General features: G+C 37.5%; 1 protein-coding gene across 1 annotated transcript in view; it reads left to right on the forward strand.

Annotated features, from left to right (window-relative positions):
• tmeff2a (transmembrane protein with EGF-like and two follistatin-like domains 2a) overlaps window positions 1-14,800 on the forward strand; it is a 315,395-nt gene that overhangs the window by 159,589 nt on the left and 141,006 nt on the right. The window contains exon 4 of the mRNA XM_057852648.1: window positions 660-686. Coding sequence (XP_057708631.1) covers window positions 660-686 — 27 coding nt within the window. The remainder of the gene's footprint in view (window positions 1-659; window positions 687-14,800) is intronic.

Genomic DNA, 14,800 nt, shown 5'->3' on the forward strand with positions numbered 1-14,800 from the left:
TAGTTCGACTAATCGAGTAATCGGATAAGGAACATAAAAAAGTAAAATACCTGAGCTGAGCCTCAAACAGTGTTAAAATAAAATAAATAAATAAATGAGGATCTATGTACAACAAAAGAACAATTGGTTAAAGTCCGCTAGCTTAAATGCTATAATATGCAAACATTTTTTATTTCTTCAATGTTCTTAACAAATGGTCCAGACACGTATTCCCACAAAAAGGCCAAATATACCTTTAAACTAAATTACGAATGCATTAAAAAACATTAGCTCAAACAAAAACTTGTTGTAAAGCTTATGTTGGTCTTAACAGAGAGCAGCTGTATTCAGCCACGGGATATGAAGTAGACTAGAGGGCAGTGTATCCACTCAAATCAATAAAATTAAATGCAAACACTTTCAAAACAAACCATTACAACGCCACTTTAACTAATGAATACTCAAAGCAGCATAATTTAATTTGAATCTTTTTTATCTAATTGAATACTCGAGTTAATCGATTAATCGTTGCAGCACTATTGTAGTCACAATAATCCTGTTCTGAAATGTTCATTCCCTTTCGTAAATTACTTCTATTAACAATGACCAAAACTTTCTTAATTTGCCTGAATAATACATTGTTGGTCTGTTTAACAATCTGTATTTATCTTCACCTACAGATGCGGGTTCGGGATCAGGAGATGACGGTAAGCTTGCCCATGCCTTCAGTCTCCCATTGCTCCAATCCCACACACAGTGTCTTTACAAGTGTGTTACTCTGTGCTCACTGCCCACCAAAGCTATAGTTCATATAGCAGAGCTGCACTTACGGCCCCCTGAAGCATTGTAAACCGTAAATCACTTGCATTTATAAAGTTTTGAAATAGGAGAGGTTTTTACACTCCTTTTTGTTGTTAAGCTTTCAAATTGACAGCCATAATAAATGGTGAATAACTCCCATCTCTATACAAACCCTGGGGTTGCAGGAATCATATCTGGGTGGGGGACACAATAAATGGGGACCAGTGACCAATAAAAACAAAAATATCCCTACCTTAGCTTTGAGCTAATTGGTATGAGAATTAGTGGAAGTAATAATACAAAAGGGTCATTATTATAGGAATAAAGACATTCTGTATATGGCGGAAAACACTCAGGTGATTTGAAGTTCCGCTCTGAGACCCCCATTTTGGCCAACTTTCAAAATTGTCTGATATGCATGTGTGATACATCATTGGAAAGCTTAAAATCTCAAGTTTCTGGGGGAAGAAATGTTTTGAACAGGAGGGCATTTAAAAAAAAAAAAAAAATTAAACAGCAAAACCCTATCTGAAGGTAAAAGCACGCGAGAGCAGAATTACAGACGCCATGACTTTAACTAGATATTATCGCATACTTACCTTGTTTCGATCCAAAAACTCCATGTAGCATGTGTCGATGAGTGTCAAGACACAGCTGTGAATGAATGGCCACAGCTGGATTTTGGGGGGATTTTATGGGTGAAAAAAGGTTATATAACAAGGATTGCGATGCAGATATCGCAGACATCAAGGAGGATCTAGATTTTCTTTTTCATATATTTACCCTTTTAAACGTTTTTTTTGTTTTGTTTTGTTTTTTCCTATTTTTCTTTGTTTGGATCGATTATTTATCATCTAACATATCGGGGAAAATGCGACAGTAACAAATAAAATGCAATTAAGCGATAGTTATGAGGTAGATATCTGTGACTATTTTACAGACGCCATTTTTTTTTTTTCACTGTGACGTCATTTGTTTAAAAGTTTGAAATATGTGAGTGAATCATTTTTTAAAGTCATTTGTTTTTTTAAACGAAGTAGTAGACATCAATTAATGATTCTTAGCTAAAAATGCCAGACATTTTGAATAATAAATATAATGAATTACCTTCGTTTTATGGCTGGGTAGTAACAAAAGCAGTTGCGCGACGTCGGTAAACGGGAGTTTTCAGGGTAAAACGGACACATTAAAAATCGTTTGGAGGCTTAATGCGCCATGAATCTACTATGGCAGCATATAGACATAATGTTCTATCAAACACAACAGTTGTTTTGGCATAAAATACAGGAGTTTCTTTTAAAAAGGAGTGCAAGAGCAGAAACTGCTTTTGCAGTCTTGTCTGTGTTTTCCGCCAGATACATATACATACAGTGTGATTCAAAAGAAACACCCTATCTTAAAATACTTTATAATTTATTCATATGTTCGATTATTTTTCCTCATTTTTGTCCACGATGTGCAGGATTTAAATGTCTTGTTTTCTTTTAAGATCAACTTTATTGCACACAAATACAGTATTATTTATTACAATATCATTGTTTAAAAGGTTAGTGCAGGGTACTGTAAATGTATCCGCTTTTATTCATCATATGCAATGTCTTAAAATGTAATATATTATGTACAGTGTTGTAACTAACACCCTTAAATTTGTTTCATTACATAACAAAACTACTTTTTTCTACAACATTCTGTCATTCTACATCAGCCCTATACACTGCAAAAACACTAGAAATATGTGAAATTATCTGCAAGTGCTTCAAGTAAATTTTACTCACCTAGATTTCTTAAAATAAGAAATAGTTAGGCTCTCAATAAGCTGAAAAGAAACTTGACAGACCTATTTTAAGCAGTAAATTAGAAAATGTAATTTCTGGAGAAATTGCGATGGTAGCTTTGCTTTCACAGGTAAACCCCTTGGGGTCACGTCCTGCTGATTCAGGTCACTTCCTGTTAATATCAAGTCACTTCCTGTTGATTTGGGGACACTTCAGGGTCACTTCCTGTTGATATCATCACTTCCTTTTGATTTTGGGACATTTTAGGATTACTTCCTGTTGATAGCAGGTCACTTCCTATTGATGTATTTATTTATTTATTTATTTATTTTATTTTTATTTTTTATTTTATTTTTATTTATTTATTTATCTATCTATCTATCTATCTATCTATTTAATAGGGACAGTGCACATTGATGAACATCTAAAAGATGTAAATATGCCAGATTGTAGCAAAAAAATGCTCATTTACATACGTAATCCCTAGGCAGGTAACACAAAGACAAAAAGACAAAGGACAAAAGAATACAATAAAACAGTACAGTACAAAAGATTACTAAGAACTTGAAATTCAGTGATGGCTGGTTTACTTTCAACCACTGCTTGAGCTGAGTTTTGAAGATTCGTATTGTGGGACACTCCCTGATGGCAACTGGTAAACTGTTCCAGATTTTACTGACCTTTACAGCGAGAGAATTGTTGTTTTTCTGATTGGGACATTACAGTCCCCTCTAGAGGAGGCCCTGGTCCTGAGACTACTGTGGGCCCTTTTTTTTAATTTTTAAAGTCCGACATGGGAAGTGGGGCGAGTCCATGTTACACCTTGTAGATTAGACAAGCCGTTTTAAAATTTTTTCAATTCTCAAGGCTCAATAAATAGTACTTTTTAAAAATGTTGCAAACATGGAATGACATTGGTTTTCTGGAAAAGACCTTTAACGATTTCTTGTAGAGTGATTCTATGTTACTGCATGTTTTTACACCTGCCAGTTGCCAACAAGAAATGCAATATTCAATGTGTGATCAAATCATTGAGTGTAGAAACATTCTAGCAGCCCCAAAGATCTTATTTGTTTAAACTTGTTCAGGTTGAATTTCAAGATATTACATATTCTTTTAATATGGCTTTTAAAAGACAGTGTGGAATCGAGTCTCACTCCAAGGTACTTGAATTCAGAGACAATTTGTAGTTCCTGTCCTCTCGAAAATGCACTTGAATGTTTGATGTTCAAAGGTTTCTTTGTAAAGATCACACAAACATTTTTTGTTGTGTTTAGTAGAAGGCAAGATTTGTTGCATTTATAGGAACCATAGCTAATGTAAGACCAGAAGCTGTGTCTTGGGTCTTTTTTGCACTAGTGAAGATGACAGCGTCATCAGCTGCATTTGAAATTCAACGTTAACACATGAATTTGGCAAGTCAATAATATACAAAGAAAATAACAGTTGGCCAAGTATTGACCCCTGAGGGAGGCCAACATGGACCTCAAGAAATGTTGATTTAACACTCTTAATGGAGACACACTCCTGAATCCCAAATAAGATTTTATCCACTGAATTGCATCCAAAGAAAAATTAAAATGGGCTAATTTAGACAGAAGAATTTCATTATTTATGGTGTCAAATGCTTTTCTCAGATCAAGAAATAATGCACCAACGCAACGCAACTCTGTGGAATGATTTCCCTGGATACCAAATTGCATTGGATGCAAAAGAGCTATCTTTATTTAGATATGTATTTATAATTTTTGTACCCATTTCCGTTACCAATTGGTGGCATTTCTGGGTCACTTCTTGTTGAAATCAGATCATTTTCTGTTGATATTTTGACGTACATGACCGTCAATGGCGTCAACTTACATATGCGTTAATGGAATCCAAGTACACTGGCATCAACAGAATCGACTTATATGGCCATCAATGGCATGGACGTACATCACCGTCAATGGCAAGGACGTATATGGCTTTCAATGGCATGGACGTAAATTGGTGTCATTGGCATGGATGTACATGGCTGTCATCGGAATCTAAGTACATTGGCATCAAAAGAATCGACATACATGGCTGTCAATGGCATTGGCATACATGACCGTCATTGGCAAAGACATAAATGGCTGTCAATGGCATGGACGTGCATGGCTGTCAATGTCATCAGCTTACTTCAGCGTCAGTTGAATGTCAATGGGCTATAATGTGAAGTTTTTGGGCAAAAATCACAACCACCCATGTTTTTTTGCCATTTAAAATAAAGGGGAAATTTTGGCCAATACAAATGAATGGGAATGTTTTTGGCGAATATGGCGCAACTTCTTTGTGGGGACAAATGCGCTCTTCTTCGTGTGCGAAAATACGTTCTTGTGTGTACATGAGCTCTTACTTGCGTGTGGAAGTACTATGTGCACTATGCTTCCTGCACCAAAATAAAAGCATGCATCATTAAAACAAAAGTCAACATTATTAAAAAAAAACTGGAGACAGAAGTAGCGGACGACACTATGATCTCATATAGTAAATCGCCTAAGTCGGGTATGTCGTAAACCGGGGAATACCTGTATATTTCTTGAGTTCAGCGTTTTTCATTTGAAGTTGGCCCACTGAAAACTAGTTCAAAAGATACCATTGAGATGACGATAAGGCGTTTGTCGATGATGTCATACAGTTTGTTGATGATTAAAACTGATTAGGTCTCGGTGATTTTAGAAGGGTAACCAATCATCTGAAAGCCTTGCTCATTACTAATGTGTCATTCAACTAAGCCCTCAATTTGCTGGCTAATTGACTCATAAAAAGAGCTCCTCCTAAAGCCGAAGTTGCCGGAACACAGTCAATAATGGAGCCCATCTGCTGCCGTGTTTGTGCGTATGCATATATTTGCGGCTGTCCATCTTTTGCTGTCCCTTCTGTGTGTTTGTGATTCCTTCATTATGTCCAGAATCGCTTCCACTGGCGCCTCGTAGAGTAATATAAGGCCGAGATTGGAAAGGAGATTATGATCACCCCCCCCCCCCCCCCAAAAAAAAAAATGGTGGATGAAGGAGTGGAAATGAAACTAGTTCTTGATCAACCGGAGGAAGACAGAGCAAGCGAGAGAGAGCGTTGACAAGAAAGAGCACCGGGTGGGGGACAAAAGAAAATGGCCTCAGGAAAATGGCGAAAATAGATAACACAACTGAGGAAACAGGCAGCGAGAGATGAGGAAGAGAAGCAGGAGACGATGATAAGAAACCCAAGTGAGGCAACACGAGATAACCGAGGACAAGACAATGTGGCCTCTGAACACAATACTTACATTGGTTATTCTCTACAGTACTTGTTGGAGATTCATCTATCGGAGATGAATTACTTGTGCAGTGCAGTGACTGTAAATAATTTTCTTTTAAAGTCAGCCCTCTTTTGGCGTTTACCTAGTAAATGCTGTTTCTTGTTAGATTAAAGAGTAATAAAGTGAATTTAAGGATTAATTTAAAAAAAGTACATATACACATTAAACTAGGGATGTACCGAAAGCAAAATTCTTGTCCGAAACCGAATATTGGAAACAGGTGGCCGAAAAAACAAAACCGAAAGATCGAAAAATACACTTTTTAAAAAAAAAAAAAATTATTTTATTTCATTATTTTCCAATTAATGCCTTTTGCCTTGGCATTGTTTCTACATCCCCGGAGGTTCGAGAATATAATTCCATCAAAAATGCAAAATGGTTATAATTTCTGTTACGTCCCAATGACGGCTCGCAAAGGGCGTAGCATAAAACAAGCCACACAAGTTTACAAGTGGACACAAATTTATTCACAATAATCAAACTCGCAATGAATTATACAAAATGACAAAAGAAGCGTGGTTTCAGGGTAAGCCCAGGCCAAAACAACAACAACAACAAAAGAACTACACTTAAACCCCACCCGCTAGCTAAACCTTAATCGTAAAAAGGAAAGAACAAAACGACAGCCACTACCCTAGCTTCCTACTCTTAACAAAACAGAAGAAAACGGGTTGAACAGAAATGGCAGTTTACCCTTACTGCTTCAGTGCTCTTATTTACAGTGGTGAACAAAAACGATCCAGTAACGAATAAACACAAAAGACCTACACGAGAGTGAATGGCGAGGAAAAAGCTGGCGAGGACGACCGCGGCACGAATGCTGTCAAATGTGACCTCTCAGAGCGTTGACAGCAGCAGGTTTATGAAGCTTGGTGCCTTTTCGTCATCGCCAATCAGCAGCAGCGATGTCGTCTGTCCGTCTGGCGTCGATCAGCTTACAGTCATGAAATATTTGCCACTGAAGATGCACGATAATATAAGTTACAGATAATTATCGGCCGATAATGGCAATTAAGACTCGCAGATAATCCAGATTGAAAAAATTCAACCGATAATGCTATTCGATAATTATATACTTGATTTAGCCTCCAAATGTGCACAATCGACGCAGTTTTGTCCAATTCTACAACCCCTCCTCCCTCTGAAGCTTCTGTCGCATGAGTGACATGTCACACAACAGGCTTTTTTTTCTCAACAGAATAAACAGACAGATGAACAATCAACAATACAAACCAAAAACAAAACAAACCCGCCAGGGGGTACAAACATTTCGAACGTTGCACATCGGAGATAAAAACAATACTACTGTAATCAATTATTGACAAAAAAGTTTTAGTTTTTCACAAATCTTGTTTTTTCCACTTTCTGATTCTTAGATTTTTTTTTTAACAGATTTATGAAGCACACAGTCTCGTTGTGAAAGTGAGAAAAAGAAGGTAACAGCTTGCTACATTTACATTTGTGGAGGTAAAATTTCAAAAACAAAATGACTAGATTGATGGCAAATTTATTTATATAGCACAATTCAACACAAGGCAATTCAAAGTGCTTTACATTACATGAAGATCATAAAAATCACATCATCATCATCATAAATCAATAGAACGTAAAAACAAATACAATCAAAACAGGAAATAAAATGATACATAAAAATTGCATTTAATCATAAATAGAATAATAATAGTAATAATGATACTACTACATACTACTACGACTGATAATACTTGAAATCAGCAATGGAGATAAAGCACAAGAGGAATAGAAAGCACATAGATTGAAATATATTGACAGTTATGGATATGCAGTGCTAAACAAAAGAGTTTTTAGCCCTGATTTAAAGGAGCTAACAGTTTTGAGCATACTTCAGACCTTCAGGTAACTTGTTCCACAGGTGAGGAGCATAATAACCAAATGCTGCCTCAGCCTGCTTGGTTCTTGTTCTTGGAACATACAGAAGACCGGTTCCGGATGACCTTAGGGTTCTAGATGTTCCATAGGAAACTAACAAATAAAGCATGTATTTTGGTCCAAAGCCATTAAGTGTTTTGTAGACGAGCAGTAGTGTTTTATAGTCTATCCTTTGACTCACTGGAAGCCAGTGTAACGATTTAAAAACCGGTGTAATGTGGCCCAGTTTCCTTTTATTTGTTAGGACTCTGGCTGCAGCATTCTGTACTAGGCAAAATACTGTACTTCAATGAAAAGAATATACTGTAAAAATATTGGCACAAAGATGACATTTTGCTGCTCTGTGTCATATTTTCTTCGTTCTGAATCTTCCCTCTCAATGAGCTGAATTTTAAATCAGCTGAATTCGTGACCCTGCCAACTTCATCCTCCAGCTGGGGACGCTAGAGCGCTATAATGACAGGCGTGGCTAGACAGTAGATTAAAACACTAATTTCTCGTCTCTGTGCTTTGCCAAATTGTTGTATATAGTCGAATTGTCTCAAAATATGATTCTAATTCACATAATAATGCTTTTTAAGACTTTTTTTTAATCCTTTCACAAGCACTTTAAGCTTATTTGCAGCTACCTATTTTTCTTATTTGAAAAAATCTTAAGTGAGTGAAATTTACTTGAAGCACTGGCAGATAATTTCACTCATTTCCAATAGATTTACATTGAAAACAAGGGAATTTAACTAGTTTTAAGGAAGTGTGTTTTTGCCTCACAGTAATGTTATTTATGTTAAGAATAGCTTACTTAAAGGCATTTTTGTGCAACTTCACAATACAATCTGTCATTGTTTAGATGTTGGTCTACTACTTGTTCACATTTGATGTGGAAAAAGTAGCAATAAATTCTAGTTTTGCGCAGTAACATTTGCTTTTGTGTATACTTTTTAAACATTTTAATAGAATTATCGTCTCGACATTATTGGTTATCGGCTGAAAGGAGGAGGAAATTATTGGTTATCGGTATCAGATGAAAAATGTATTATATTGCATCACTATTTGCCACCCCTCAAAATGTTTCTGCCCCCCCCCTCACTACCTCATGAATATTTTTCTAGATCCGCCCCAGCCCATGGGAGGCTATGTTCCTGGCGGCAGCTAGGACTGGCATCGTCGTAGCATTCTGTTCTGTGGACGTAAACACATACGTCATGGCCTAAGAAACCTATATAAATGCCCTTTCTTGGAAGTTTGAGACACTCGAAAAACAGATGCTAAATGCTAAAGCTAAATGAGATCTCGATATACGTTTCTGTGGAACTGTAGTTCACAACAACAACAACAACAACAACAAACTATTTCGTTCTCACCAAAACTAGTAAAACTCTTAACAAAGCTATTAAAATCTCTCCTGCTCCTTAAAATAAGATTCAGTGTTTTCATGTGCAACTAGTGGAATTTAGCAAGAGCCAGGCAAGTGGGCCAAGTTTTTGCGAAGCCGAGCGAAGTCGCTCCAGGCTGGATTAAACGACGACTGGCAGCGGGGGTGTGGAAGTTGCGGGAAAAGAATGTGACAAAAAGAGGAAGTGGTCGTGCTATAAACGTATTGTTCCAAACCACAGCAAATGCACATGTATGCATTTAATAACTATTGTATACTGCTTGCTTGATTAATTTCCAAACTACCCATGCATGGGCCGAAATGCACCTCACCACCAAATCACCAAAGTTGATATACAGGAATAGTTCAAGAATTAAGATTTTGCTGCTTCACCCAAAAAATACCCATTAATGCTAATAAATGATAAATGAGTGGTACAGTGGACAAGTGGTTAGCACGTCCACCTAATGGTTCTGAGATCCAAGGTTCAATCTTGGGCTCCGGCCTCCATGTGTGGAGTTTGCATTTTGCCTGGCACGGCCAGACTGTTCTCCCTGTGTTTTTCAAACACTGAGAGTATAGTCTGGGACCCAGCCCATTAACGGCCTCTCGAGCAAGTACAAAATCAGTCGACAAATCAGATTTGTTTATTTGCGTGACGTATTCTTAACGAGCAACGTCACCCTTCCGCGTCGGAAGTTGTCTCCACAACAACACAGATGGCGAACAGGAAAGCCGAGAATATGTTCCAATCCACGGTAAAATCAGTTTTAAATTACCAAAAACACATCGACACAAGTCATTGACAACAGTCTGTCTCGCGCTAGCCATGTTGAATAAACTCCACTCTCCTCGTAACGTTTACTTCCGCGCGCAAGTCCCTCGTCCTGCCCGTCGCTGATTGGTCCACTCCGCTGTCTGATTGCTGTGGCTTGCTCCACCCTGGAAATTTTATCCGCTCAATGGTGGCCAGACTCAATAGCTGGAACAGCAGTGAGTCTGGAGTACCAGGCTAGTTTGCATTATCTCCCTGTACTTGCGTGGGTTTTTCTCCAGGTACTCCGGTTTCCTCCCACATCCCAAAAATATGCATGGTAGGAGGATTGAACACTCCAAATTGTCTCTAGGTATGAGTGTCTGCTTGAGTGTTTGTTTGTCGTCTTGTGCTCTGCGATTAACTGGCAACCAATTCAGGGTGTAACCCAGGTGCTGGGGAAATGCTCTAGCACCCCCGCGATCATTGTGAGGATAAGCAGCTTAGAAGATGAATAAATGAATGAAATGTTTCATGGCAATTAAAGGCTGAAGAGTAGAGTTCACCAGAGTTTTCCAGTGTAATTGAATATGACACAAAGTGTGTATGTGTGTGTGGGGGCGGGGGGCTGAAGGGATGTGTGGGCAAAGGTGAAAGGGAGATCAGAGCTGCTGTTGTTTTATGTGTCGGGCTGGAAGGTGTAGAAGGTTAAAGAAAGTGGTCATAAAAGAGCAGGTAGGGCTTGCATTGAAGAAACCAACATGAAAGGACCATCCAAGGATAAAATCAAACGCAATTTAATGGCCGATGATAAATCTGCACACATAACGACCTGGTCAGTTGGGTAGTTGCAATCTTTATTGGCTGTATGCATTGTGTGTTGAAAGTGCAAGTTATACAGACCCTTGTGTGTGCGTTCATGCCTCCTTGTGTGTTCACTGCTTTGTGTTTTGTTTGTTTCTTTAATCGAATATAGAGAAACACAAGTCAACTGTGTAGGGAAGAGCCCTTAAGCCATGCGTCTGGTGACATGGCCTCTACAGTCAGCATCAGACGTTTGTCCACTCAAATTGTACTGTTGTGGGGTCCTTGGGGTGGAGCAGAAATTATATGGACATGAAAGGACAAGTGAAGGATATATCCCTTTTGTCCTAGTCTATTTTAGGGGACTTGTTGAAAGGCTGCCATACCATTAATTTGGTAATTGTCTTGGCGGTTTGGTTCCTTATCGAGCTCAAGGACCCTTAAGCTAAGCATTAAACACCAAGGGGCCATGCCCCAGCATTAACTCCACATGTTGAACGACTCCAGTACTTTTGTCGTCAACACTTGGTTTGGGACAAAATATCATTTAGCGATATATCGCGATACAAAACGTCAAGATACACATTTATTTAAAAATAAAAATAAAAAATGGATCGCAATATATACACTAGATGCACTACCACATGAATTGAGCAGTATAGCGCATAAATATTTAAGTCAAATCACTTTACTGCAGTATTGGTACTTACTTTTTTTTTTTACTTAAGTAAAGTAAGTAAAAAATACTTAAGTAAAATTACAAGTATCTAAGAAAAAAATTTACAGGTAAACGTAAAAAACTACTTGCTTTAAAATTCACAAAAAGTAAAAGTATTTTCTCCCGATGTGAAATTGTAATATACGTATACATACACACATACATACATACAGTGATCTGAGTCAATATTCAAAGAAAGAACCAATAAATTCATTGACTCTCAGTTTCATTTAAAACTGCAGAATGGAAAAAATAAGCAGTAAAATTGAGTGCACTGTAAACAGAAGCTTAACAAGTTCAAAACCTAAATGGCACATTGCAAGCAACTATCAGTTGCATACCGCCACCTACTGTACAAGAAAGTTGTGTTTTTTCTTGCTCAATATCTTTTTAATCTGCCTAATATTGCTCGTACTCGTGTTGCTGCCTCTAGTGCTCAGTTACGGTATAGTTGCACGGGATTTATCGATTGCAACGGAGGTATGAAAAAGAAATTATAAATTCACAGTGAGAAAAAAAGAAAACAAACAAAATTCAATGTGGAACACAAGTGACAATTTGAAAAGTAGTGGAGTAAAAAGTACAGATACCTGCTGTAAAACACAGGGTGTTCCAAAATGGTTGACCCCATTCTAAATGCCCATATCCCAGATCTTCTAGATGGATCTTAATTAAACTAAATACACTTTATATTGAAGGTCATAAGTTTTATTGGTTAAATTTATAAAGAAAAGTACAAATAATTGTTGGTTCTTTGACAGATTTTCATAAATCTTCAATATGAGCGCCGCATGTGACTCTGCACACGTCGAGTCGGTATTCGAGCTTGTGCCAAACTCGCTGTAGCATGTCTTTGGTAACCGTTTCCAGCGCAGCTGTAATTATCTGTTTTGTTGTTTAGTTGGTGCTTTCTTGGCAAAATTTGTGAAGGCATGCTGAACTGTCTTTGGTGACTGAGTCCGAGCATACTCTAACTCGCAAAATGCCTTTTCTTTTAAAGTGAACGGCATTTCTTAACCTGAAAAGATAGAAATGCCAGACGTTACACACACAAACTTGAAATGTTTCTACACAAGCTGTGAAAATTTGAGGGCATGCCAACGAAAATTGTCAAAATTATTGGCCTACGAAATAGGGTCAAACATTTTGGAACACCCTGTTATCGTGAAGTAAAATAAAAAGTACCACTTCATATTTGTACTCAAGTAAAGTTCAGATACACTAAAATGTACTTAAGTACAGTAATGAAGTACTTTTAGTTCTTACATTTCATCACTGCTTTACTGAACCAGCAACTTTACCATGAGTAGCAACCAGCAATTTTGTAACGCTCATGAGGCTGAGGGAATCAATTCCCATTTATAATTGGTAAGCAGAAGATCAGACTTCCACACTGTGCGGAATAATAAATAGCAGGTAGTTAAAGGTCATTCAAACTCATGGTTTCAAAACTAAAATAAAATATGACAACATAACATGACATGACAACAAACTAAATAGCATAACTAGCAAATAATGAAACAACTGGATTAGTAACAGAAGAAATAACTAGCACAGAACATGAACTTTGCCAAGCAAAAGAGATGTTTTTTTTTTGTTTTTTTTTTTTTTTTTTTAAGGCCGTTTCAAACTAGCGGCAGCCTAGTGTGAAGGGTTCAGCGGCAAACTATTGATTGTGTATTGTAACGTCCTTAATTATGCGAGGCCCCCTTAAGAGGCGATCGGACGGGGAGCGGTGACGTAGAGGGAAGCGAGAAGGAGAATGGCCAAGATAACGGAAGCTCGCTGTTATTTTGTTATGGTTTTTCTTTATTATTGGTGCCATTATGAAGTGGGTAAGCCGATACAGACTCCTCTTCTTCTTCCCCCCATCTTCCCCAGTATTTTGGATAGGACTCTTCGGCAAAAGTGAGCGGTGGACGGCCGTCTTGGAAGGAACGGCAAGTTTGAATGAAATTGCGCCGAGGGTCGGGCAGAGCCCTGCCGTGCTAATGTCAACAACACATTCAATAGCAGAGGAGCAGGCGTACTTATATCTGTGCTATCAGGGGGTTTCGGCAGACGGATATACGCAATCACGGCTCAAGAAACCTTGATAAATGCGCTTTTTTTATCCAAGTTTCACGAGCTCCGGGACACTCGAAAAATGACTCTCATACTTCTCCTTGCAGAGCTAATTGGTACCTCGATGTGCGTTTGTGTAGAAATGTAGTTCACGTACAACAACAACAACAAAAAACTATTCCCCTTCTCATCGAAACTAGTAAAACTCTTTACACGGAAATTAGAATGTCCCCCTACTCCTTGAAATGGGTCCATTACAAGGGCGCAGGTTTGGTCTCAATATTGGTAGGGTTGATATAACAGCATGAGCTGCATGTACACTTTTTGCTGGGGACGGGACATTAATAAAATTAGGTGAACGGGGGTTAGGCCTACATTTCTCACCAATATGAACCTAATTAATTGATAGGCTAAATGATCAATGCAATAATAAATCTGTATTGACTTTTACTAACTTTCACACTGCAAATTTATAACGTTTTAATTTGATGACTTTTCTTAAATCTATTCAAATAATTTTCTCCATCTTGTTTTGAGTGTTAAAGACTAGTTAATAATTTAATGGGTCAGATTATTCAATTTACTTGAGGGAAATATTCCATTTGTTCTTATTAAACCATACATCTAAAGGTTGGTCATTTTTCACCTAAATAAAGGGGGGAAATGCTGTCAAATAATGTTTTGAACGATATCACTTCTTGAATTAAGAACATTTCTGACAGAAAAAAAAGCTTCTTTTTTTTTTTGTTTAGATTAAATATACTCACTTTTTGCTTAAAAAAAAGTGTGTTAAGATTCATTTCAGATAGCTATTTTTCTTATTTCAAGAAATCTGAGTAAAATTTACTTGAAGCACTGCCAGATAATTTTGCTTATTTCTAGTAGATTTACACTGAAAACAAGAGAATTTAACTAGTCATCAGCCAATCAAACATGCATGTGAGGGGAGAAATGTTGTCAGTGTAAGTATGAACATAATGAAAGTAATTCACTTAATAATGGTAGGGTCAATTCTATCCTTACAAAATATGTGAAGATGCTTAAAAGTTGGTGGGGACAATTTGAGCATCCTGAAAAGTTCCAAGTGTTATGTCCCTAACGTCCCTGTGCAAACCTACGCCATTGGTCCATTAACAGAAGAACAATTATTGTTGTGTTAATGTAGTACATATTAGGGCCAAATAAAAGGAAAAAGGAAGATTACGAGATGTAAGTCATACTATTGCTATGAGGAAAAAAAAAAAAGTCATATTATTACGTAGGGTATGTAGCTGTAATCAGCTACGCATTTTACGTACATTTA

The sequence above is a fragment of the Corythoichthys intestinalis genome, chromosome 12 (genome assembly GCF_030265065.1).
Source record: "Corythoichthys intestinalis isolate RoL2023-P3 chromosome 12, ASM3026506v1, whole genome shotgun sequence".
NCBI lineage: Eukaryota > Metazoa > Chordata > Actinopteri > Syngnathiformes > Syngnathidae > Corythoichthys > Corythoichthys intestinalis.